This window comes from Drosophila nasuta, chromosome 3 (assembly GCF_023558535.2).
Source record: "Drosophila nasuta strain 15112-1781.00 chromosome 3, ASM2355853v1, whole genome shotgun sequence".
NCBI classification, from domain to species: Eukaryota; Metazoa; Arthropoda; class Insecta; order Diptera; family Drosophilidae; genus Drosophila; species Drosophila nasuta.
The window spans coordinates 31,135,327-31,162,073 of NC_083457.1; the positions used below are offsets into that span (position 1 = coordinate 31,135,327).

The window sequence follows — 26,747 nt, forward strand, 5'->3', positions numbered from 1 at the left end:
ATATCTTTAATTTTTAAATTAAAATAAACTAATTAAATATTTTACTATCCATTTATTTTTAATAAACTGTAAAACATATTTAACTGCGTACATATGCATTTAACTACATTTAATATGCATGGCAATGCATTGCATTTTAAGGCAAGAAAGTTTCTAGATTTGAGTTTAATAGACTGTCAGATGCCCTGCAATCGTTGCTAATCGGTTTTACTTATTCGACAGACATATTGGCTGCAGATTTGCAAAGTTTGGTGGAGTTTGAGTTTCGGCATCTGTTTGCTGCTTATTGAGTTGCCTCGAAGGCAGTCTTATCGCGCCGCTTGTTGCAAGTTGAACGCATTCTGGCTCGTTGTCGTCGCATTGTAAATGACACCTTCTTCCCGTTGCCGTTCCCCCGCCTCCTCAACGCTTCCCCTTGACGTTTCCGTCGTGCCCCATGTTGCATTGTCTTCTGTCAGCATTGATTAAACTTTCTGTCTGCGCTTGTCTCGCACGGCGTCGCTTTATGCCGCGACTCCCCGCATCTCGCTTCCCGCTTCCCGTTCCCCTCTCTCATTCAGTTGCATGCGTGAAATTTCGCCCATGTTGCACAAATTGATGTTGCATGCCGCTGACGTTGTTGCTGTTGTTGTTGGAGCTGCCACTGCCACTGCCATGCCACGCCACTTGGCAGCAACGACTTGGCTTTTGTTGTGCTCTCTTGCAACGCTGGTGGCATGTTCGCGAAAAGTCATGCGATTTCCTCAGACGTGCGCAATTAAGGAGGGGGAAAGACGCAAAACGAAGGATGAGACGACGACGTCGACGGCGACGACGACGACGACCCCTGACAAGACCCCTGACAAGCGCAGCCAAGTTTTGCTTTGGGGAGAAAACTTGTTTGCGCGCTGCGTTTTTCCTTCTCTTTTTTTTTTAGAGTTTTCAGCATTCAGCTTTCTGTTTGCAGCTTTTCAACTAAAGTATTCCACTGCGGGCGCACACTATTAACCCAATTAATGACTAAAGTTTAGCAGCTCCGATTAGAATCAGCTGAAACATGTTCGGTACAAAGCGTTGCGACAACAACAGCAACAACAACAACGACAACGGCAACAACATCACCATCGACACAACAACAGCTAAACAATTTCACAACTTCTCCCCCCCTTCTCTACTCTTCTGCCTTGACAATACGAAACACAACCCCTTGCAATGCCACAACATCAACAGATTCATTGTTCTTAAGGTTTACACACAGGAATGTCCCAACGAAATTCCTCAAAAATGTCCCCCTCTCTCACCCCTTCCCCTTTCCATTCCCCTTCCCATCCTGTTTTGTTCCTACTTTTGACTTCTTTTGTTACGCTGGAAGCGCTCATTATTTTGGTATTTGTTGTTGTGCTCTTTTACAATTTTCGCAATGCGAGTGGCATTACTTTTAAAGACTTATATGGGCCGTAAGCAAGCGTAGCATTTCCCAACTTGCAAATGTAATTGAGTATCATATCTTAAGTACTTTGCTCCGAGTAACTTTCAAGGCAGTTCAAGGGGTGGCGGCAATGGAATCGTTGATGGGAACACAAATGAGAACAACTGTGCCATTATCATGCTATAATCTACTTTTCATAGGAAACAACAAACAATGCCTTTAATATTCAATTTTCATTTTGTTCTTTCAAAATACTCAAAAACCTAAAATAATACGTTTTTATTGAATTCCTCTAATGCTTTAAACATTTTCTCTCATCTAAGAATTCTGAAATTGTAATATAATCTTTAATGTTGCAAATTAAAGTATTATATTATAATATTATGGGCAACTCGCAAGCCGATCAGAATAATATATATATATATATAGCTTTACATGATCCGAGCTACGTGTTAGCTGCAAAACATTCGAGAATCACGTGACTGACTAATTGGAGACCAAGCAGAGATATCGAAAGAGATAATGGGAATGCGAGAGATATATAGAGTCAGATATTCGACATCACCTGATCTTTCATAAATGATATTTGGCCTGGCAAGTGGCAGACTGCTCATCAGGATTAAATATTCTTATACCACAAATACTTAAATGAGTTTGCTTTTGTTTTCCATACTCAAAAATCATCAAATGTGCAAATTACCTTCAAACGAAAACCAATCGAAAGTGCTGAGCAGCAAATGTTGTTTTCTTTTGAATACAGAGTGCATATATATTAAAATATATCGTAATTAGGATCGGTTGTTCAAAGAAATTTGTAGCTGTCAGTGTTTTGTTGTAGATATTTATTCATGGTCATGAATGTACATAGAAAAGTAATTGAAATCAAGTAAAGTGGGAGGCTAAGAGAATGCCTTACACTCTAGAGTGAAGCCAAGATTAGTGCACACTTTCAAGTTTGCATAACTAAACTACTGAAGTGTACATCCAAAGAGGTGTCCACTGCACTTCATTCAAAAATGCTTATCTTTGCCCACCAACATCAGTTTTGGATGTTAGAGGTTATCACAACGGACCTTAAAAATAGACATGCTCAATTTTCAATGTCAGCCCGTGATGTTTGTTTTTATGTGATTAGCTAATAAAATGAGAATTTGCGATCGCTCGTTTGCACTCAGATTCAATTTCAACATATTAAATTTGAATTTAATTCGGTCTCATTTAGTTGCGTTTTATGCTGGATGCCGTGTGGTTGCCAAAATCAAAATGAAGCGAATTATAATAAATCTAATTGTGATACTCTCTGCTGCTGCAGCTTTTGGTGACGAGGTGAAGGACAACATTTATGTGTAAAGTGAGTGCAACATTCTGAATATTCTTCATCTTTGCCAGACTTGTGAACTGAACCGAGAAAAGGAACAACAGTGCCGCAGTTATACCTACTCCGTTGTTAAGCCTATGCTAGACTACTTGCGCCAAGTGAGCGAAGATTTAATGGAAAGTGAATCGAAGGATAAAATCATAAAAGACTTGAGAGAAAAGCTAGTTCAGCAGGAGAATAATATAGAATTGATAAAAGAATCACAGGAAAATAATGTGAAATTGATCAAAGAATTGCGATCTCAAATCGATCTACAAAATAGAATAGATGGTCTATTAACTGAGAACAATGTTAAATGCAAGGGCGCATTAGCGAGTAAATCCAAGAAGTTGGCCAAATTGGAAGTTAAACTGAATCAATTGAATTCTAGTCATTTGGTAATTAGTAACGAAATAACTAGAATGAATATCAGCAATAAAGATTTAGAATTTCAATTAAAAGATCAGAAAAACAAAATACTAGCAATAAATAGCAATCTTAATTTATGTCAAATTAAAGTAGATGAATTAAGTAAATTCGAGTCGCAGATTAAAGTGCAGCGTGACAGATTAACAATAGCATCAAACCATTTAGCAGAATGTAAAACGGAATCAGCAGATAAATCTAACAAAATCAAAATATATGAGGTTCAATTGAGAAAATTAAATTCCAGTCTTATTGGAAAGGATGAATTTATTTCAAGATATAGCGAAAAGATCATAGGCTCGACAATTAAGGTAGAATCAAATGAGATGGCATTAAAGGAGTGCCAATCAGAGTTACTAATTAAAGAAAGAGATAACCAGTTATGTCAAGCAGAAGTTCAAAAAATAACTAATCTTCCATCAGATTGCCTTGCATTTACTGAAAATCCTGGTATTCACGAAATCAATGTTTTGGGCTTTGGATCTTTCGATGTTCTGTGTAGAAATGATCAGGAAGACTCAGGTTGGTTAGTCATACAACAAGGAGTTATTCAAGGAAAGCAGAGTTTTAATAGGGATTGGGCCGCTTATCGTGAAGGATTTGGTTCCATGCAAGGCGATTTTTTCCTGGGACTGGAGAAGATACATCAACTCACGAAATTGCGGAGGCACAATATTTTTGTGAAAGTAGACTTATCAGACGGCCAAAAGTTTTGGTTAAATTGCGACGATTTTAAAATATCTGATGAAGATAATGGATACGCGCTGAAGTTGGGAGAAATGTATGGAGATTTATATTTAACACGGTATTTCACGGATGGCATGAAATTCACAACACACGATCGCGACAATGACAATAATGGGCGTGTAAATTGTGCTGTTCATTTCGGTTTTGGCTGGTGGTACAACAATTGTGATTGGTAAATATTTCAAATGTCTTTTGCACACTTAATAAACAAATGTATTTAAATATATAATTTCTATATTTTTTGCAGTGCTGAAAACTATGTATTTTGTAGTTCGATTAAGGAAATGATAATGCTAATACGCCCCATATAGTTAATTACAAAATACTAATTTGAAAATTGGATTGATAAATGTTTTCTATATGTAAATAAAATGCTTTGAGTGGATTCGATAGTACGCTTCAAATTTAAATGTTGCATTGTTGCCTTTACCATTCCAAATCCAGGCGATTGATAAAACTAAAAACGGTGAGTATTGAAAATGAAGAATTACAAATTACAACTGAAGTTCCATAGCGCAGCGTTCTTAGGCTTCTTTTTTAGTAAATATATATGAGAGGTATGTCTATGTCTTTGATATGCTGAAGGATCCATATTAAGTCGAGTCCTACAACTTTTGTACTGCGGAAGAACAGATCGTATAATTAGCAATTATTCAGAATCTGAGAAAACTACATTCGAGTGTGCTCGACTGTAAGATACCCGCTTCCCATTGTGAATAAAAGTAAATCAGGACAGTATTAATTTTAAAATATACCAAATACCAAATATATATTTGGTATAATGACTACATTACATGATTTTCAGCCAAAGCTATTAAGACCTGTAGTAAGTTACTAAGCATTTTATCCAATGCAAAAGATTCTATTTAATATTTTTTACATTTTTTATCTGATTGCAACCAAATTTTCAGAAATCATAAGAACTATAATTATTCTTGTCTGTATCGCAATTATTGTCCAGGCTTTAGCTTCAAAATTAGGCCTGAGTGAAAACTTGATCTGTGTGCAATCTTATCAAGTGCTGTCGAAAATTATTATAACATCGATCGCTATCTCTTATAGTCTCTGAGATCTTTTTTATTATTAATTTAATTTCACAAAATGAAACGTTATTTAGAAGAAAAGAAATAAAATAATTTTTATATTTTTGAGAATATAATTTGCAGACTTTATTATTCTTATATTTTATATCGATAATTGCAATTAACAAAACTACTGTGAATCGAATTATACTTCAAATCGCCTGCAAAGCAAAATAATAAATAAAACATATAGCAAAAATATTAGTTGAGCACAAACTATTAATTGATGATTTCCCATTTGAATTAAGTCAGGCCATAACTTTCTAGCTTATTCAAGCCATGGATTTCCTTTCATCATAAACATTGTTCTTCTTAACTTTATCGTAGCATCTAAGCAAAAAAGAACTTGACAAGCCAGTTGCAAGATGGCAAGAGAACGAGAGAGAAAGAAAGAGAGAGAGAATGTAACAAGCATATCCGGTATCCGGCATCAACAACTTAGTTCAAGCAATTGATTTACCCAAAATGTAGCTAAGGGAACAATTTACCGCTGAAGCACGTTTGAAAATGATGCGAATTTTTGCATAAATTTGTAAAATACAGGGAACAAAAAAACAACACATACACACATGCAGGAAGAATGGAAAAAATTTGTAAACATTGTTGAGGATGCAGAAGAAGCAAGAGAGAGAGAGAGAGAGTGAGAAGGAAGACAACATATGTTGGCCGCCGTTGCGCGTGCTAAGGATGGGGGCGTGGCATATCACGATTGCGGCAATCAACAAATGGAGCGGCAACCTCATTAGTCAAAAAGGGGGAACAAAGCGCCGCAAAAGGAATCACAACGTCTCTTGTTCCTCTCTTCTTCCATCTCCCTCTCTCTTTCGCTCTCGCCTTGTGCTCCCCTAAGCTCCACTGTCCGTCTGTACGAGCAGCATGTGCGGCATATGTGGCCACATTAGTCAGTGGGTCGCTCAGTGGGTGAGCAGTCAACACACACTCACACACACACTCTTACACAAGCACACACTGTCACACACACACAGGCTAACACACACGTGCGTGCTCGCGAAATGGTTTCGTTGGGGTAAACGCAGCGGAAATTGTAAATTTTTTACTCGCAAACGAAAAAATAAATCATATGCGTGAAATGTTTGGATTGCCCTCCTCCTTCCATATGGAAAGCGGGAAAACGGAAAACAGGATAACAACATCAGGTGCACAGTGGTAGATGGTCATGCCATCAACTCTTTTTTTTGGTTGCTAGCGATATTTAAATTGAAAAATGTTAAGTGAAGAATTGCTAGAAGAGACTGGAGATATGTAAATTGTTGAGTTTAAGAGGAGCCAGCAAAAAAAAGGAAAATAACTATGAGTAGAGAGGAAATAAGTCAAGACGATTTCGATTAAGAATTAAGCCGTGTTATATACTAAATTGGCAAAAATTAAATTCAATAGTGTAATATTTAAATGACTAAGCATGTGAAATAAATGATTCATACAAATTGTTATATAAATATGTTCTAAAAATAGTCCAATAAATCAAAGATAAAAAGAATATTTAAAAAAATGACTTGCCAAAGAAAATATAATAGATTTCTTGGAAATGAAATAAGACAGCATTAAAGAACACTAAAATCACACAAAAAAAAAACACAAGATAAAATAGAAAATTAAAAATAAAAAATTATAGCAAAAATTGCCAAACAAGAAAATTTACTAAAACTACATTAAGGAGTACAGAAAGCATTAACTAGATATTGTTTTTAAAGAGATCAATACATATTTCTAGTTCAGCAGAAAAAATTGAAAAATTAAAAAAATGAATATAACAATAATTGCCACACATTAATTTATTCATCTATAACATAAACATGTTTCATCAATTGCGTTCAACTTTTATAGCCTCGCTCTTTTTAATTTGTGTTCTCAAAGAACCTTGCGCTCAAAAGTATGCTACAAAAATTATGATAAAAAAGGAAGACGGACAACAATTGTATATTAGTGACTTTTGCAATTTAGCTGACAATAGTTAATGTTAAACTGTGTCTCTATAAATACTTGATTTATCCCTGAAAAGGAAGCAATAGCTATGCACTGTGCTGGGCGACAAAAAAGAAAACCCCAAGCGAAGAGGGAATGAAAAGACAAATCTCGTAACACAGTCACAGACACAATTACGATTTGGTGGCTGGAACCAGCATGCGCCATAACTTGCCACATTCCTCACCAGCACAACACACACACACACACACACACACACACACACACAAGCAGAGCAGTGAGAGGAAGGTGAAGAGATGGAGCCAGTATCTCCTGGAGGACACATGGCACTTGGCTTGGATCGTGCAACGCGCTGAAAAATATTTACATATTCACAAATGCAAACAATCCCCGAGCTCGCGATGAGGAGGCGAGGCGAACAAAAAAATAAAAACGTCATGTTGTTTGAGCCTCTGCCACATGATGAAGAAAGATGCGAACGGTAAATTGGTGTGTCGTTGATGGCAACAGAACGGAACGGAGAGGTGGAGCGAAGCGGAGCGGAGGGGGCGAGGATGAGACTGCGGTTGGTGTAGCAAACATTTTCAGTTGGCACTTGCCACTTTGTAAAATGCGCGCAGAGACGAAATGACAAAAAATTTGCGATGCTGTTGTGAAATCCATAAGCAGCAAGTGTTTCCTGCGGGAATAGAGAGCATGGGGCAGGACACAGCAGAGACAGAGCAGAGCAGAGACAGAGACAGAGACAGTGGCAAAGGACTGTCGAGGACTAAGGACTGGGGACGTGCAAGGACTAGGCACATCGCGGCCAGGATGAGCTGACTGAGAAGGATGAGCTGATGCTGTCGCTGTCGCTGCTGCTGCTGTTGGTTTGCTTGCTTCGCTGGTTTGCCTGTCACTTGCCGACGTCCCACACTCCACACACACATAGCTTCACTCACACATGGATACACACACTCATACACAGCTCACCTCGAACCTTTGCATAAAGTAATTTCGAGTGACAAGCGCGCATTGTTGGCATTTTTGGTGGCACAAAACCTTCTCCTTCTACATCCACTTTCATTCGCATTTGCTTATAAGAAATTCTATTTCTGTGATTGTCACACACACATCCAAACAACAGCGTTATAAACAACAACAACAACAGCAACATAAGTATATAAATTATGTGCGAAAAGTTTTTCGTGCAGGTGCGATCAAGTTCCTTTGGGGGCAACTCCATCTGAAGTTGTTGTTGCTTTTCGTGTTGGGGTTGCCAAGTGCTGCGAGCTGGTTTATTGTGGCAAAACAACTGACATTTTTAATTATGTCGCATTTGAAATGATGTCAAAATATATGTATGTATTACGCTTGTTTTCGTTTCCCGCATTGTTTACAACGCCAAAGTTGATTTATTTAAATGCATTTCACGCAATTGTCTTTCTCTTTCTCTCACTCTCTCTCTCTCTTTCTCTCACTCTGTTTGGTCCCTTCATCATCATCTGTGTGCGCATTTCAATTTATTGCCTGTCCTAACCTGATGGCAATTTAAATAATGTCCTGCCAGCCTCATTTCGCCCCCATCTCATCCCATCGCATGGCATCCCATCCTGTCCCATCCAATTCGAATTGTCATGGGCCTCGCAGCTGGGCTCCAAATATTTATTTATTTATTTAAGCATTTTACTGGAACTTTCCACCGGCAAACAGCCGGTCGCCAGGACATTAACAGGATTATATATGTCTATTATTGTGCTCAGAGTGCTCTGCACACTTTCCACATTTTTCTCCTCTCAATATCAACTGCACCTGGCTGTTATTTCAGTGCATATTGAAGTGTTTTACATATAATATATAGAACTTTTAATATTTGTGGGTAGTATTTATTAATATATTCAAAGTACATTTGCGTTTCAAGATATTTAAAGAAATTTTCTGGAACAAATTGATAATTTATATTATTCTGCATACAAGTGACCTTGATGTAATATTAATATTCTTTCTCTTCTTCTATAACTAAACTTTAACCATGTCAAATAACTTGCCTAATTTGATATAATGAGAAAAATATGAGTTTCTAAAATTAATAACATTCGTCTTCAAAAATGTATTCTTGAAATTAGATTTCTTTAAGAACAAATTCTTTAAACTAAGAACATTAGTCTAAAAAGTGTCAAATTATCAAAATAAGACCAAATATACTAGATTTAGGTTGGAAAATACTGTAATCCATTGAATTTCGTATAAAGTTTTTATATAGACGTGAACCATTTAACTATAACTATAGAATTTTTTCGTCTTATTAAAACGAATTTGTGTCTCTTATTAAATATTCTTAAAATCAAGATGTGTTGTCCAACATTAAGATTTTCAGATCAAAATTCTTAGTACTATGACCAAAATCATGAATTTAGAACTTTTTTTTGTAGTGTATTGAAATTTCTACTTAAAATATTGAATAATAAAAACTTTTTAGGATACCTTTCAATGTTGATGAGTATAGAATGAAATACACATAATTTATTATTATTGCTACACTTATATTATTATTATTTTTTTAATTTCTTGCTACAAATTGTTGGACATAATTGCTTCACAACCTAAGAAACAAAAAACTGACCTCAATATGTAAACTTAAACTGATGGATTTGATTACGTTGGCAAATTGGTTTGGCTAATTTGGAATTGGAATGGGCGAAAAACAATTATAATTAAGCAGAAGTTGCAATATTGCGAGCAGCCAAGGAAAATGTGGAGCAGTCAAAAAGTTTTTTGGGGATCTCTCAGTTCGCTTGTGAAGAACTCTTGGTAAGCGTCCAATGAATGTCTAAGCATGGAGAATACGAGAATACTTTGCTGTAAACATGCAACGATACGAGTTGGAATAGTCGGCAAAGTCGGGGATTGTCAGAGTTGAGGCATAGTTTTTTTTTTCGTATTCGTATTCGTTTTTTGCTTGTTGTATTTCTTGTTTACTGGGTTCAACTTTTCAACTCGGCGAAACCTGACACTTGAAATGGAGCCAGGGCCCAATGCCAACAGAGGCAATTGCTTGGGGCCTACATACACACACACACACACACACACACATACACACACATGCTGGCGAAGAATGCTCAACTTTAATTATCAAAAAATTGTTTTCATGTGCGACTTACTACAAAGTGTGGGCTCTGCCAAGTTGTTGTTGCTGCTCATTTTGTTGCTATTGTAGCTGTACTTGTCGTTGCTGCTGTTGTTGTTGTTTTTGTTGTCGCTGTAGTTTCAGTTTTAGTTTTAGTGCCAGGCAACAGCAACAAAGTTGGCACAAAGTAATAAGTGCACGCCAAGGGAATTTAAATTAAGTTACAAACTTTGCATATTAAGCGCCTTATATACTACACACAGACATACACACACACACATACGTTCGTTCGTCTGTATATCTACCCCTCAAAAACCACGCCTCCTAGCAAACTAAACAAACTCACTTACAAACGCAAACACAAACACTCCAATGAAATTTGCCAATAGTCGTAGCAACCCCTTCTTCACCTTCACCTTCGACTCCTTCTTCACCTTCTTCTTCTTCTTTTTTTGGTCCCCCCAAAACACACAAGACCACATAATGGTCCACTCTTCCAGGGTTTAGTCTCACACGTGTAACGGCCCAACAACACTCCGACAACAACAACAACAACAACAATAACAATAAGTAATAATGAACACACCAAAATAGGTCGATTTCCGCATACCCTGTACTTTTCAAATTTAATCAAATTCCTTTTGAATTTTTGTTTGCAATTATTTTTTTAAAAAATGTCTAAATTTCAATAAAATACAAAAAAAAATCGAACTTTAAAATAGATTTTTTTGTAGAAGATCCATCAGAATAATGCATATAGAAATACATATAAAATATAAATACTTTTACTACTAAATCTCATTATTTAAATGTAATTTTTAGCCTTCAATACATTGCTAAACCATTATGTATCATGTAATATCATTTTTTCTAAAGTTACAAGTAAGAAGTAAGTATGTAAGAAGTTAATTCAAGGTGAAAGTAATAAATGTTTATTCTTTTAAAAATTAATTTAATTTTAATTCATTTATCTTATTCTTTAAAATAATTCAAATTCAGTATGAAAATCAAAATTCGAGTTTATTATTAAAAAGTGGTTGAAATTTCAATATATAAAGAATACAAATTAATTTTCATTTTGTTTTTATTTGAATTAAGTGAAAATTTTAAAAAATGATCAGAATTAATTTCTATTTCAAAGAGTTGAAGTATTGTTTATTTAAAATAAGCGAAAATCTCATTATTGTTTTCACATCAGAATTATCCATTCAAAAATACACAAATGTTTATGTTATTACCAACAAAATGTCATGATTTATATCTAATTCATAGTTTTTAACAAATTATAAAATAATTTTATATAATTGTTTACCATATTTTTCTAAAATTACATACATAGAAGATAATTTAAGAGGATAGTCATATGTTTAAAATAATGATAATTCTAACTCTTCGACTTTGTAGTAAACTTGACGCTTTAAATTAATTTTTAAAAAATGTTGAAAATAAAATTGTATTGTTAAATTATAGTATTTTATTATATGACTTACGTCTATTATTGCCAAATTACAGGGTATTTTGATAAAACATTATATGCCCATTTTTGTGGGGCCAACGCTGCGCACTTCAAAGCTCTCGTTTGCCACGGAATGCATTGGGCATGCAAAGCTCGAGCTGAGGCTAAGGTTGTTTTTGGGCCAGAGACGAGAAAGAGACGTCGACTGGATTGTGAACATGAGTGAGGGGCAGCAAGTTGAGGGCGGAAGGTGAAGGGGGTAACAAACTAATTCGGCAACAAGGTCGGCTTTACATGATTTTCATATTAATGCCAGGCTTGCATAGACGATACGGCCAGCTTGTTAGGCGACAACATTCAAACTGGGACAATCCAAAATTTATTTTTGTATCTCACATTTTTTGTTTGCTTAATTTCCATGAAGTGCTCCTGGGCTCCCAAGAAGCCTATTAAAAATTATGTGTGGGCTTGCTATTGCAAAAGCAAAACATGCTCAAGTTGGCAGTGCTTTAATGTTAGCTGACCACATACCAGATGAGATTTTGAATAGTTTTTTTTTTGTGTCCCTCAGTCAGTAACTGAGATTAGATATTTAATGCCAATTTCTGTTCAGTATTGCCCCCAATTGGAGTTTATTCTGCAAAGAGTTAGAGTCCAAATGCTCTGCAAAGAGTATGCAACCTTGCAAAAGAAATATGAATTTTACTAAAATAATAAAAAAAAATTATAATAATAGTAGCATATTTACTTAGTTTAACATAGTGTGATACATTTTAATTTAAAATATTAGCTCTTATATGGAAACGAATAAATAAATTAAACAGTAAATTCATCAAAGCAAAAAAAGTTTATTTTTTTTTAATCTTTTACCCAATTTTTTTTTTCATTTCTTAAATTTGTTTATTTAAATTTTTTTTATTGATTTGCAATTCATTTTCTTAGAAAAGTTATATCAAATTTGTGACTCAAAATATATTTGTTAAGAGTATCCAAGAAGCGTTGCAACTTGTTATAATTCGCTTTATCAATGCCTTTTGCTTTTGGGCTCTTATCAGCAACCCACGCACATTCAACAACAACAACTGTGCAGCTGGTGCGAAGGTGGGCGTGGTCGATGGCAGAAGGTGTTGTTGTGGCCGTTTTATCTAATGGACAATCGGCCCTGGGGATTCTTTAAGCTCAACAGACACGCTCCAAAATTTTATGATGTGTAAATGGCAAATTAAAATCGACTGACGGCCATCACAGCGATGCTGACCATTGCTTTCCGATTCGTTTCGTTTCGTTTTGCTTCGTTTTGATATTGAAATGAAATAATAAAATATTATTGAAGTATTACGAGTATATGATATGATATGCACGTAAGCATTTGCGTTCTCTTCACTCAAATCAAGAACGGAAACAGCTCGTAAATGACAACAACTTGAGAATGTTTCGCACTATCTGTGTCCTCAGCATTTCAGATCTGGTCTCCTTTACGACCTCCCTAGACGCCCATCCCCCTCTGACGAATTCCCTGTCCGCCTCTTGCCTGGCATCCTTTGATATCGTTTTCATGATGGGGAGGCGAGGCGAAGAGCTGCGTTCGTTTATCGATAGCGAGTGTGAGGGACATTAAAACCGCACGCGTTTCGCTTTTATTATTGCTGCAGAAATCGCTGGCATCGTTTTGCTCAAGATATTTTCTCGATGCTGTTATTATTGTTATTGTTGTTATTGTTGTTATTGTTGTAGGTGTTCCCAGGGATGCTTCTCTCAGATGATGGTGGCGGGGGGGGAAATTTACTACAACGACAACAGCAACGAAAAATAATCAAGTGCAATCAACTGTTAACAATTTATGACATTTATTACATTTTTAATGTCGAACTCTGAACGTTGAGTTCACTGAGTTCGCCTTTGCTACCTGTCTGACTTCTTGACTCCTTGACTCCCTCTTTGCTACCTCCTCTCCCGCGTTGTCTTCATCTTCTCCAATCTTTGATCACAATTTGACTATAAAGCCAGCCAGCAAAATGCTCCGGAATTGAACGTGTTTTTACAGCAGTTACTGGCTTGCTTAACTGCAGAATACCCTACGTTATGTTTAAAAATGATAATACTTTTAAATTGTTACAATAAACACATAAAACAAAACGCATTAACATTAGCTTCATTCAATTCAATTCAATTCAATTCATTAATGCTTCCTTAAATATTCCATATTTAATTCTTGATATCCAGTATGAGATCCGCCTATTACCGTTTTGTTTACATTGCTAATAAAGCTTTTTAAAGTGTTATTTTATTAATTTTTACATATACATTAAAAATAAGAATTTTTAATATCAAATTGAATAATCTATATGGCTTTAGCTAGAAAGAATATTATAAGAATAATGCTAAAATCTAATAGTACAAAAAATGTTCATTTGCATTGTAAATGTTCATTTTCTATTGTAATTTTTAGCATTAACATGTTTATTTTTCTACTTACTTGGTTGACCTGTTATGATATATTAAATTAGTGCAAAGTATCCCCAAGTTCAGCTCACTAGTATATTATTGCAGGATATTTGCTACTCAAACTTAAAAGACAATTATAAATTATAAAAACATTTTACATTGCTGTTAGATTTATTATAAATAAAGACAATTTTATTTCTTTCTTTACTATGTTGAACTGTTAAAGTTCAGCTCGCTTTCATTAAAAGATTGTTATATATGATATTGTAGGGAATTTTCTAGTCGAAATTATAAGATAATAGTAAATTACTAAAATAATTTCCATTACTGTTTTAGTTATTATAAATATTAATAATCTTATTTCTTAATTTTTTATTTTGAACTATTAAGATATGTGAAATCAAAACAAAGTAAAGCTCTTTAATTTCAGTATTGTGTGAATGTTTTTACAGGGTATTTTCTATTCGCTGTCATTTATATGTTGTCACTATGCTATGCACAAATAGTTGGTAAACAAATGTGTTACGTCCATCAAATCGAAGTCATTTGAAATGTGCGAGTATTATGCGAGTGTGTGAGGGTGTGTGTGTGTATGTGTGTGTGTGTGTGTGTGTGTGTGTGTGTGTGTGTGTGTGTGTGTGTGTGTGTGTGTGTGTGTGTGTGTGTGTGTGTGTGTGTGTCGTGCGTTGGAGTGGAGGCAATTATTGGCATGTGCCGTGTGTCTGAAGCGGGCACAATTTGAATATTAAATGGCAAAAAGAGTGAGCACACTATTCGAGAAAATTACAATGGGGCAGAGCTGGGGCAAAGTGGAAAAGTAGCAAAGTGGAAAAGTAGAAAAGTGGAAAAGTTAAAAAATAGTAAAGTCAGCTAAGCGATTGCAATATTCATTGCAGCTCTTTTTTAATTGATGGCCTCTCGGGGCATCTGGCCACACACAGGATTTGTTACTTCGACAACCAAATGGATGGGAACGCGAACATGTTGTGTGCCCCTTCAATATGTAGGGGCAGGGAGGGATGAGAAGGGAGATGAAGGTGGAATATTGCGTAGCGGGCAATTTGAGCATCAATAATTGAAAAACTTGCGCCAAATTTGCTGCGTAACTGGAAACTAATTGCCAATTAAAAGTTAAGTGAGCAGCATCTAAAATTTATAAGCCAAACCCTGCTATGCCAATAAATACACTCGTCTGTCTATCTAAATGAAACTCTAGACTTAGGATGTTGCTTTTAACATGACGGCAATGAGAACCTCTTTCATTTCGCCGAGTGTACGATAAAGTTTAGCGAAAAGAGCTTAAAGATTCAAAACACTCGAAACATATTGCCAACAATTTGAATATTTGTATCCAATTGAAATTTTGCTGTTTTGCCAAAACGACTTTGTCCTTATTGTTTTGACCAATTTCTTTCCCCATGCCCAGCTTCTACTTCAGCGAATAATTCTCTCTAATTCTGTTCTAAGCAAGTGAAAATTGATGAAAACGGAACGTTGCCTTGCCACATGCCAAGTTCACAGAAGCGATGTTGAAAGGAGTCTGAACTTTGCATATCATTTGCGATTTCTATTAAAAATTTAAAACTGTTTTTTATTCAAATTGTTTCGGCAACTCTGTTGCCCGAAAAAATTAAAAAACTGCAGGAACCACATGACTATATCCTCGCATATTTATGCCCATCGAAAAGTTTTCTGACTACGAAACAGTTAAGTGAAGAACTTCGAGAGCCTCACACGGAATTTTCAAGCATGATTTATGAGGGTTGGGGATTAGTGAAACTGCTTGAATATATTTACGGAGCGAAGTTTATGAAGAAATGAACAATATCCAATAGAGACTATTTTTTATAGCTAACTTAACAAAATATTAGATGACTGAAAAAACCTCCTGAAAGTTTCTAAAGGGAAGGTCGCGATCATAATCGCTTTATATGTTGGTTTGATACTTCGAGTGCATTTTTATTATACAATAAATATAATAAACTAAACAAAGTAGAGTTAAAAATGAATATAAGGTCAGGTAAAACTAATAAAAACAATAAAGAATGTATATTAAATGTATTGCACTCAATGAGTTGCATTTAATCGCCTTTAAGGATCAGAGAAACATGATTAGTTGATCGGCAACCGATGGAATGGCATGGAACCTGCAACCGGATCAGGTAATGGCTGCAGTTCCGCTGGACTAAGAAACACTTAATCCGAGTTAGGGACGCACTTTGACCCCTCCGACAATAATATCAGCAACTTTACTGCCCATTTTTGTGCATGCACACACGTTTCAATGCACACATATCATAGGACCAATAACAAAAAGTGAATAAAGTGGAAAAAAAGATGGAAAAACCGGCAAAAAACAGGGAAAAACTGTTTCAGGCTCAACGTGTGCATTTCAAAGGAGCGAGGAGCGAGAGAATCCAAGCGAAGTTCTTTGTAAACGTGTTTAAAAATAGAGCTCACTGCGAGCCTTGCAAACAATGGCAACGGCATTGTGTTGAGTGGGAGCAACAGAAAGCAAAAGAAAAGTTGAAAGCAGGACGAGGTGCAATAGGAGGATAGTTGATGCTGTTCTATGTTGTATGTTGTATGGAATGAGAATTGGAATTGGAGTGGAGTCGAGTCGAGCAGTATTTGCTGGCCAAAAAAAACAAAAAGGACACAGTGCGCACTTTTGTGCGTTTTGCATGAGTGCCAGAGAGAGATTCGAGAGGAGCGAGTGCCTGACTTGAATATGAACTATGCGAACTACGTGCATCTCGCCCATCTGAAACAATGCGAGCAAACAATGCCAAAGAGCCGACAAAATCCTGGGCAAATAGCCACACACACACACATATACAACGAGCACTGCGTACTGAGTGGCAGCAATAACAATGGACATGCCAAGCGAACAGGCAAGCAGACAGACAGACGGACAGACGGACGGACTGATGATGGTGCTAGTAAATATGCAGTACAAGTATATCTGCAAGTAAACACTACTAAAAACGAAACTGAACCACAGCAAAACAACAGAACCTGCAGCAAAGTGAAGCTCACGTTCTCATCTCTCTCTCTCTCTCTCTCTCTCTCTCTCTCTGGCGAAAAGTTTATTCGATTTCATTTCAATGTTGATGAGTCACATGCCGGAAATATGTGCTCCGACCCAGGCTGCAAATAACACTTACGAATGAGTTAGGAAATCGACACAAGAAGAAGTATCGAAATCATCTCCAGATTCACTTAAATCTATCACACATTTCAGCAAAAAGGCATCATCAATATGCTAATCAACAAAATCGAATGCTTTTACCAATATGAGAACGTATCCTTCAATCCTGATGATTACTCACATGTATGCTCGAGTTTTAAGCTACATTTCTAATCCTTTAAGGTCGTGTTTCTAATAGGATTTTTCTAGAGAGTAAATCTTAAGTCAAATAATAGACATCCTCTTCAAGTTTAATTTTTAAATAAAAATTAGCGTCAATATTTGTGTTCACCTCTTTTTTGTAGATCGTATAAAAATTCCAAAAAGTTATTTATTTAAACAATTTTAATGTTCCTTAGTGTAGCGAACAAAATTAAGCCGATTTTTGTGAGGGAAATTCTTTGAGCGGAGGAATTTAAAAAACTTTTTCCTATTTAGAGATTTAAAGGGATAAGTTCAGTTTTAAATTTAATCAAAAAACTTTTCTTTCTATTGATTTGAAACCAATGCGGCGTATACTTATTCTAATAAATACGTATTTAAATGATTGACTATATTTAAATAATACATTTCTTGTTTGATCTAGATTTAAGTTTAATCAAATAACTTTTCTCACTATTGATTGAAATCAACGCGTCGTATACTTATTCTAATAAACATCGATGGTATTAGTTTAAATTAAACATTTCTTGTTTGATATAGCAGCCCTTTTTATTTATCAAGCATGATGAAGACAACTCGTGTGTGTGTTTAGTAAATACTATTTATCACTCCTGTGTAATTTACTCACCTCTCTGGCCCCATTATTTATGTATGTGTGCTAAGCCAAGTCATGTGTCGAAATATATTTATACAAATACGAGTGCTCGCAACAATTGGGCCCTTTTATGGGCACATTCAAATCGCTGTTAAGTAAAGTCATCTGTGTACATTTTCACCTCCATGGTCACTTTGTATGCACTGTCCTCTCAATCAAATCCAGCTGATAAGACCCTCGTTTGTCCCCCTCCTTTTTATTTTTTTGTTTGATAGAACCTTATCAATGTAAAGGGAAACTTATCTCTTCTATCAACTTTTCATATCGATAGTAATGCTCGTGATACGAAAACCAAATGGCAGCTGCCAAGTTATCAGTGAATCATGCCCTCGGGAGGTATTTCTCAAGCCCTCCTTCCCTGCCTCGACCCCCCAAATGCCCTTTTATACAGATGTACGCATTTCTATTAGCCGACTATCAGGAGCTGCTGCTGCTGCTGTTGTTGCTGTTGTAACCATTACGAACCCAAGACCGGAGACCTAAGACGCTTGTCGTCTCATTTAGCCAAAAGCTTTCCATTTGCAACGGCAGTTTTTCTTTTTACATTTTATCCTTTTGGCTTTTCCTTTTGCCTGCTCCCATCCCCATACCCATATGTGTCCATATTATATAAGTATTTTTCGCTCTGTTTGCAAAATACGCACATTTTTACTCAATTGACATTTCAGCTAAAAGTCTTTGCCATCACCGGCAGCGGCAGCGACAACAGCGCAGGAAATTGTGGGCGGGACTCGAGACCGTAACAGCCCAGACCCGAACCCAAACACGGATCCGAACCCAGTTTTCCCCCGTTTGGCCGTTTTGCAGTTTCCACCAGGCAAACGACCAAACGACAAACAAAGGTGGCTTCTTCTATCTATCACACACACACACATACACACGTAACAGACTGTATGTATTTTTCCATTCCATTCCCCCCTCTCCACGATAGAATTCACTCTTTCTGCTTCTCGGCGTGTATCTTTTCTGGCATTTCTGCTAATGGTGTGTGCCCTATAAAGCTGGCTAATGCCCGTAGAACCCTTTTGCTTGCACTCCCTTTTTCACTCCCTTTCACTTCTCTCCTGTTGTCCTATAATTGCCGTCCTTCGTTTCAGGCATGCGAAAAAATAAGTATAGAGTCCCTTTCTCTCTTTCCCTCTTAGACACACACTTTCTCTCCCCGCAGTGTTGCCTTTTTGTTCAATGGCAACAAAGAAGAAAATGAAAAGAGTAGCAAAGGAGAGTAGCAAAAATATAATTGAATGGAAAATGTAACATTTTGTTGCATTTATATATTGCTATGTCGACTGGACTGATGGATAGCTGATACTTGGAAATCCCTTTTTTTTGGCCTCCCTTTCTCTGGTTGCGAGAGTGCGCTCGATAATTGTCAGTCCTTGACAGGATATCGACAATTGAAACGGTTAATTGTGGCCACTCTGTTGCCCAAACAATGCCCAGCAAGGGGTTCACTTCTATCTCTATACAAAACAGTTAAAGTATTTGGCATATTGACTGGCATATAAATAGACGTTTGAATATAGTCATTACTCAGCCATCGAGAGTGGCATTTCAATAGAGACAATCTCAACTGAATTGCAACTTTTTTTATTGGCATTCTTTACTGAAATAAAGGGAACATATTGCATTTTGAATATATCTGCGCAAGCTAAGAAAATTGTAAAGATTAATCGCCGAGAAAGACATAAATACTAAATCTTACTTATTCCTAAAATAATAGTCTAAAAATTACAAATTTATTTTTTATAATTCTTTTTTTTTTAAGTCAGCAAATTTATTATTATAAAAAAAATTATTAATATAAATGATAAATAATAATATGAACTCAACTTTAACTAAGTATCTAAACATCAAGAAGATTAACTTTAATTTGCAGATCATTTTATAAGCAAGCTTCCAGATTTTAGAGATTTACATATGAAACTAAGAATACAAATATCCATTTTTAATCCTTTTAATCTTAACAATTTTTTTAATAATACAATTAAAAAAAAACACAATTTGTTTAAAATTCAATAACAATTATAAATAAAAAGATATGCTACAATATCTTGAACAAGTTTCTATAAAATTTCGTTGCAAGCTAAAAATATAATAAGTAAATAAACTTAATTACTGAGTACCGTATTTCCACACTAAGCATTGAATTCATGAGAATTTCAGAAAATCGATACATTTGTAATATATTCAAATCAATACCAGAGACTTGAACAATTTGAGCAGCTTAGAGCAATTATTTACGGAGAACTCTCTGAATGTAATACAAGCGTAATTAAAGCGGTTCAATGACTTTACATCTGTTGCCAGACTCCTTTGAGTATCCTTTTGCATTTGTTTTATTTTCGTATTTTCAAAAAGTTGTTCACAAGAAATCGTGTTTGTATCTTAGCCTGAGGCTATTAAAAGGATTTAAGCAGCAAAGAAGCTCTCGAGGCAATCAGAGAAACTCAATTAGGGGCAACTTTAAGCAGCTTTCGAAGAAAAATAGCCAAAAGGAGTCGCTGACGTATCCTTGAACGACGAAGACGTAACGCAACAGTTAAATGGGTCATTTGGTCTATTTATCATTTTTGACTGGGCCGAACAAGAATGCGTACGAATAGATTCGCTATAGCATAGGATTCCGGACATGATGATGATGCAGGACACGATTGGGCAGCAGTTGGTCATTCAATTTGTGCGCTGTTACTGGCAGCAATCAATCAAAATGTGAAATACTCTTACGACTTACGACCAGACACAAATGCTCTCTAAACGTGGCAGTTTTTTGTGAGTACGACAGAGAAGGAGAGGGCGAAGGACGAACATTCTCCTGGGCTTCTCAACCCTTTTTTGAACTACAATCTAAGCACGTGAAATTGGGTAATCATTTGTGCAACTGAATTGGACAGCCCAAGAGTCAATGGCGGCCCTTTTGGGTTCGCAGCTCCTTGAATCGATACTCGCAAGACAAATGGTCCGATTTGCCCGCCAGCACCAAGAACCCAAAAAACCCTCCCCGCATTGAACCCCTTTCCATGTCCCCCCTTTATGCTATCACTTCTCTCACACACACACAGAGCTATAAATATATATTTTGTTGGCAAACAAATAAACCGTCGCATCTACATATAGGAACACGAGTATTTCAAAATTGGTTGCCCACTGTAATTCAATCTGAAATTGAAATTCGAATCAAGCGAAATAAAATATACTTGTATTTGATGCAAATTGTTTTCTTTTTTCTTCGCCTGACATCTTCATATATTCCATTAGGCATATCGAATTATTAACATGTTGAAAGTTGAACTTTTGCAGCGTATAAAAACTGAGAAATTCATTTTGCCATCACGTATTCTGTATGCAAATTTTAAATGAAATGATTTTTGTTTTCATTGTATTCATTGAATTTCGAACTTTTATTGAGTGGGAGACAAAACAGTAATATATTAAATATTATTTTTACCATTTCAAAGTTTCTAATGACATTCAAAAGCGAAACAGTTTTCCATTTAACATTAACAATGACTTTCCAATAATTAGTTAATTCTTCATAAGTCGTTGGGTTAAAAGTTTTATATCTTAGCTCAACTTAAAAATCTATCATAATTCATTGGTGTTATTTATCAAGAACTTCAAATAATTATATTGTAGTTCTGTATTAGTATTTTAAGAGATGCGAATGCCATTAAGAACACACAACACATTATGAGCAATCATATCATATCAGAAGTATTTCTTAAATAAGAAAATATTTCTTAAATTATTACACCATTTTTATCTGATTTCAACCAAATTTTGAAATACTGTAGTCTTAATGTATGCTCTAAAATAGCTTCTCTATTTGATTACTATTCAAATTTTTATTGATTTTCGGAGGCGGAAGTGGGCGTGACAAAAATTTGAAACCAAGTTGAACTGGGTGCAAAAAGTGCTGACGAAAAAAAAATATAGCTCTTACAGTCTCTGAAATTCGAGTGTTTGATATGGACAAATGGACAGTCAGTTAGACAAACCACGCGGCTATTGACCCTGATCCAGAATATATATACTTAATGGGGTAATAGATGACTTCTTCAGTGTGTTACATACATTTCCAACAGACACAAAGTTATAATACGTTTATATTTAAGAATATTTCAAGGCTGTTATACTTATGAATAAAAACATGAATAATCGTTATGCCCAAACGAGGTTTTAAAGAGATCCGTAGCTTTAAGGATCAACTCGCAAGCCGATCAGAGTAATATATGCTTGACAAAATCCAAACTGCGTGTTAACTGAGGAACGTTCGAGAATCACTTCTTAGGTTTACATGACTGACTAATTGGAGAGCAAGCAGAACGAGCGAAAGAGTCAAATATAGTAGAGAAAGAGAGAGAGCTGAAGAGCGGGATAGCGAGTGCAGTATTGTTGGCACACCTGTGGCCAGGTAGCGCGAGACAGTTAGACTACCTCGTCTTCGGGTGCTGTCAGTGACCCTTGGTATATTGTTCACCGGGGAATTTCTATTTCCATTGTCAGCTGTTATGATGGATTTTCTGCACATGCCAGAGGTATAATTTTTGGTTGCCTACCGTTTTTCTCAAGTTTTGAGTTTCCCACGCTGCCGAGAAGCGCGCTAAACCTGCAGCCATCACCTGAGTCCTTTTTCCAGCGATTTTCCGATTGTCTCTGACCTTTTTGTGCACTTATAGCACCCGTGTCTGAGGCAGGTTTGTCGTTCTTTGTTATTTTTGTTTTGGGATCTGGTTCCCAGGCTTCCCTCAGAAAGCAATTGGCGCGCGCCTTAATCCGCTCTGCTCTTCGCTCCACGATTTCCCCTCGATCCTTTCGTTGATCCTGCTGGCAATCGCTAACAAATGAACATGTTTTCTGTTTTTCTGATTTATGGCCAGATATTCGCCATCACCTGATCTTTCATAACTGATATTTGGCCTGGCAAGTGGCAGACTGCTCATCAGGATTAAATATTCTTATACCACAAATACTTAAATGAGTTTGCTTTTGTTTTCCATACTCAAAAATCATCAAATGTGCAAATTGCCTTCAAACGAAAACCAATCGAAAGTGCTGAGCAGCAAATGTTGTTTTCTTTTGAATAAAGTGTGCATAGATATTAAGATATATAATAATTAGGATCGGTTGTTAAAAGAGATTTGTAGCTGTCAGTGTTTTGTTGAAGTTACTTATTCATGGTCATGAATGTGAATAGAAAAGTCATTGAAATCAAGTAAAGTGGCAGGCTAAGAAAAAGCCTTACTTTCTAGAGTGAAGCCAATATAAGTGTACAAGTTTGTATAACTAAACTGTTAAAATGTGCACTGTACTTTAAACAGTCAAAAATGCCTTTCTTAGCCCACCAACATCAGTTTTGGATGTTAGAGGTTATCGCGCCCGACTTTAATAATAGACATGCTCCATTTTCGGTTTTTTTTGTTGTGTTTTTGTGATTAGCAAATAAAATGAGAATTTGCAATCGCTCATTTGCACTCAGATTCAATTTCAACATATTAAATTTGATTTTAATTCGGTATCATTTAGTTGCGTTTTATGCCGGATGCCGTGCGGTTGCCAAAATCAAAATGAAGCGAATTATAATAAATCTAATTGTGATACTCTTAGCACAACATTTCTCTGCTGCTGCAGCTTTTGGTGACGAGGTGAGAGACAACATTAAATGTGTAAAGTGAGTGCAAAATTCTGAATGTTCATTGTCCTTGCCAGACTTGTGAACTGAATCGAGAAATGGAACAACAGTGCCGCAGTTATACCTACTCCGTTGTTAAGCCTATGCTAGATTACTTGCGCCAAGTGAGCGAAGATTTAATGAAAAGTGAATCGAAAGATAGAATCATTAAGGAGTTGAGAGAAAAGCTAGTTCAGCAGGAGAATAATATAGAATTGATAAAAGAATCACAGGAAAATAATGTGAAATTGATCAAAGAATTGCGATCTCAAATCGATCTACAAAATAGAATAGATGGTCTATTAACTGAGAACAATGTTAAATGCAAGGGCGAATTAACGAGTCAAACCAAGAAGTTGGCTAGATTAGAAGTTGAACTGAATCAATTGAATTCTAGTCGTATGGTAATTAGTAACGAAATAACTAGAATGAATTTCAGCAATAAGAATTTAGAATTGCAATTAAAAGATGAGAAAAACAAAATACAAGGAATAAATAGCAATCTTAATTTATGTCAAATTAAAGTAGAGGAATTAAGTAAATTGGAGTCGCAGATTAAAGTGCAGCGTGACGGATTAACAGTAGAATCAAACCATTTTGAAGAATGTAAAAGCGATTTAGCATATAAATCTGAAAAAATCAAAATTTGTGAGGTTCAATTGAGAAATCTAAATTCCAGTCTTATTGAAAAAGATGAAGTTATTTTAAGAAATAGCAAAAAGATCAGAGCCATGACGAATGAGATGAAATCAAATAAGGTGATATTAAAAGAGTTTCAATCAGAGTTACTAATTAAAAAAAGGGATAACCAGTTATGTCAAGCAGAAGTTGATAAAGTAAATAATCTTCCATCAGATTGCCTTGCATTTACTGAAAATCCTGGTATTCACAAAATCAATGTTATTGGCTTTGGTTCTTTCGAAGTTTTGTGTAATAATCAGTTAGCCGGGCCAGGTTGGTTAGTCATACACCGGATGAGTGAAAAGCCGAGTCTCAATAGGGATTGGGCCGCTTATCGTGAAGGATTTGGTTTCATGCAAAGAGATTTTTTTCCTGGGACTGGAGAAGATACATCAACTCACGAAATTGCGGCGGCACGAGCTTTATGTTAGTTTCTCATCAGGCAACGGATTGTTTTGGGATCATTACGAAGATTTTAAAATATCTGATGAATATATTGGATACAAACTGATGCTGGGAGACTCTACTGGAAATACTGTCTTAGAACGCTATTTCATTGATGGCATGAAATTCACAACATACGATCGCGACAATGACAATGAAGGCTCTGCAAATTGCGCTGCTGATTTCGGTTTTGGCTGGTGGTACAACGATTGTAATTGGTAAATATTTAAAATGTTTTTTGCACACTTAATAAACAAATGTTTTTAATATATATAATTTTTATATTTTTTTGCAGTCCCTATCTTGATCTCTATATATTTTGCAGTTCGCTGAAGGAAATGGTAATGCTTATACGCCCCAAATAATTACAAAATACTAATTTGAAAATTGGATTGATAAATGTTTTCGATATGTAAATAAAATGCTTTGAGTGGATTCGATAGTACGCTTCCAGTTTAAATGTTGTATTGTTGCCCTTACTACTCTAAATCCAGGTGGTTGATGAAACCCAACACGGTGAGAATTGAATATGAAGAATTCCAATTTGCAACTGAAGTTCCTCAGCGCTCTTATGCTTCTTTTATAGTGAATATATATGTATCTACTACTGAAATATTGATGAAAAGCAGCAAAATTATGAGGCCGCCAAGGGTCAAGTGAGAGGTATGTTATTTGCCTATATCTTTAGCATGCTCATGGATTCATATTTTTGTACTGCGGACGAGCAGATCGGATAATTGGCAATTGGTCTAAGTCCTTCATGTTGGCACAAAGTTATAATAAAGCAGGTAATAAGGGTCGAGTCGAGAGTGCTTAACTGTGAGATACCCAATACATATTGTCAGTAAAAGCAAAACAGTGCAGTATTAACTTTAAAATATATCAAATTAATATACCGCAAATATACCATAGGCTATAACTGGTATATTAATATAGTACTACATTCAAAATATACAAGAAAGGGCAAAATATATACCAGATTACCAGCCAAAGTGGGTGAGGCGGCAATTTGAAACAAACTTAATCAGCGTGCAAACACAACAAGTACAAGTACACAACAAGTCTGTATAGCTCTATCTCTTTTAATCTCAAAGATCTAGTGTTTTAGCAGACAGACTGATACACAGACGGACATGGTTATAGTATCATCTTGGTTGACGACCCTGATCAAGAATACATATACTTTATGGGATTGGAGAAGCCACCTTCCGCCCGTTACATACTTTTATAATATTATTCTATCCTAGGGCTAATGGGTACAGATACTCTTTAACTCAATTACTCTACTCAAAGTAAACTTCCATGCGAATACCCTTTTCCGCTTTACCTGACGCATTTAATTTTGTTTTTTCGCTTTTTTTTTGCTTGTTATTTTGCTTGACACACAACCTGTTGGAGGCTGGCAATTATTTGGGAAGAGGACTCGCGGGAAAAAGGACATCCTGTGCAGGCTGCAAAAGTTTCCTAATTACGACAAAAACATACAATAATTAGTAGACAATGTGGAGTGAGTGAAGAATAAATGCTTCTTCACATCGCCTTCACTTTTTTCCGGACGAAATAACACCAAAAAGCTTTTAATAATATTATCAATTACAGGCAACAAATAAAGTTCAAAGCATTTTTTCCAAGTGCACAAAGTTGAGCTCATCATCGGCATCAATGCGATGGGCAAAAACAAACCACAAAATTTCATTAAGCCGCCTCGTCTTGGCATTCAATCACGGTAGTGGATATGTTTTAAGAAACTGACAATAACTATAAGAAGAAACGGGGCATCCATTTCCTGATTAAATATATGTATATATACAGCATTTAAATGCCTTCATTCAGCGAGATCAGAGAGGTCTTGACCAGAGTCCGAGTCAAAGTTTGGAGTCGCTGAATCAGCACTGGGAAATGCCAACTGGCCATAGTAAGTATATCATACATGCAACATTAAGCCCAGCAGCAGCAGCTACCCATGCCACACA

General features: G+C 35.9%; 4 protein-coding genes across 4 annotated transcripts; all 4 read left to right on the top strand.

Annotated features, from left to right (window-relative positions):
- The first annotated feature begins 2,665 nt into the window (after positions 1-2,665).
- Positions 2,666-3,516, top strand: LOC132788166 (uncharacterized). The gene is made up of 3 exons (XM_060795498.1): positions 2,666-2,734; positions 2,798-3,437; positions 3,503-3,516. The coding sequence occupies exons 1-3, from the start codon at positions 2,672-2,674 to the stop codon at positions 3,514-3,516; spliced, it is 717 nt and encodes a 238-aa protein (XP_060651481.1). The 5' UTR covers positions 2,666-2,671.
- On the top strand, positions 3,438-4,271 carry LOC132792996 (fibrinogen-like protein 1-like protein). Its single transcript, XM_060802552.1, has 2 exons — positions 3,438-4,110; positions 4,186-4,271. The coding sequence occupies exons 1-2, from the start codon at positions 3,518-3,520 to the stop codon at positions 4,247-4,249; spliced, it is 657 nt and encodes a 218-aa protein (XP_060658535.1). The 5' UTR covers positions 3,438-3,517; the 3' UTR covers positions 4,250-4,271.
- A 19,259-nt stretch (positions 4,272-23,530) lies between these two features.
- LOC132788167 (uncharacterized) lies at positions 23,531-24,594 on the top strand. Its single transcript, XM_060795499.1, has 3 exons — positions 23,531-23,623; positions 23,688-24,407; positions 24,505-24,594. Exons 1-3 carry the CDS (start codon positions 23,546-23,548, stop codon positions 24,592-24,594), a joined length of 888 nt encoding a protein of 295 aa, XP_060651482.1. The 5' UTR covers positions 23,531-23,545.
- Positions 24,435-25,199, top strand: LOC132792556 (ficolin-2-like). The gene is made up of 2 exons (XM_060801980.1): positions 24,435-24,992; positions 25,070-25,199. The coding sequence occupies exons 1-2, from the start codon at positions 24,841-24,843 to the stop codon at positions 25,137-25,139; spliced, it is 222 nt and encodes a 73-aa protein (XP_060657963.1). The 5' UTR covers positions 24,435-24,840; the 3' UTR covers positions 25,140-25,199.
- Positions 25,200-26,747: the final 1,548 nt, after the last annotated feature.

What these genes read in the sequence shown, in the direction of transcription:
- LOC132792556 (XM_060801980.1), top strand. Translation starts at nt 24,841, where the DNA reads ATGCTGGGAGACTCTACTGGAAATACTGTCTTAGAACGCTATTTCATT. An exon ending in TGGTACAACGATTGTAATTG is followed by an intron (nt 24,993 to 25,069) that starts GTAAATATTTAA and finishes ATTTTTTTGCAG; the next exon opens with TCCCTATCTTGATCTCTATA.
- LOC132788166 (XM_060795498.1), top strand. Translation starts at nt 2,672, where the DNA reads ATGAAGCGAATTATAATAAATCTAATTGTGATACTCTCTGCTGCTGCA. An exon ending in CTGCAGCTTTTGGTGACGAG is followed by an intron (nt 2,735 to 2,797) that starts GTGAAGGACAAC and finishes CATCTTTGCCAG; the next exon opens with ACTTGTGAACTGAACCGAGA.
- LOC132792996 (XM_060802552.1), top strand. Translation starts at nt 3,518, where the DNA reads ATGGCATTAAAGGAGTGCCAATCAGAGTTACTAATTAAAGAAAGAGAT. An exon ending in TGGTACAACAATTGTGATTG is followed by an intron (nt 4,111 to 4,185) that starts GTAAATATTTCA and finishes TATTTTTTGCAG; the next exon opens with TGCTGAAAACTATGTATTTT.
- LOC132788167 (XM_060795499.1), top strand. Translation starts at nt 23,546, where the DNA reads ATGAAGCGAATTATAATAAATCTAATTGTGATACTCTTAGCACAACAT. An exon ending in CTGCAGCTTTTGGTGACGAG is followed by an intron (nt 23,624 to 23,687) that starts GTGAGAGACAAC and finishes TGTCCTTGCCAG; the next exon opens with ACTTGTGAACTGAATCGAGA. An exon ending in ATGAGATGAAATCAAATAAG is followed by an intron (nt 24,408 to 24,504) that starts GTGATATTAAAA and finishes ATCTTCCATCAG; the next exon opens with ATTGCCTTGCATTTACTGAA.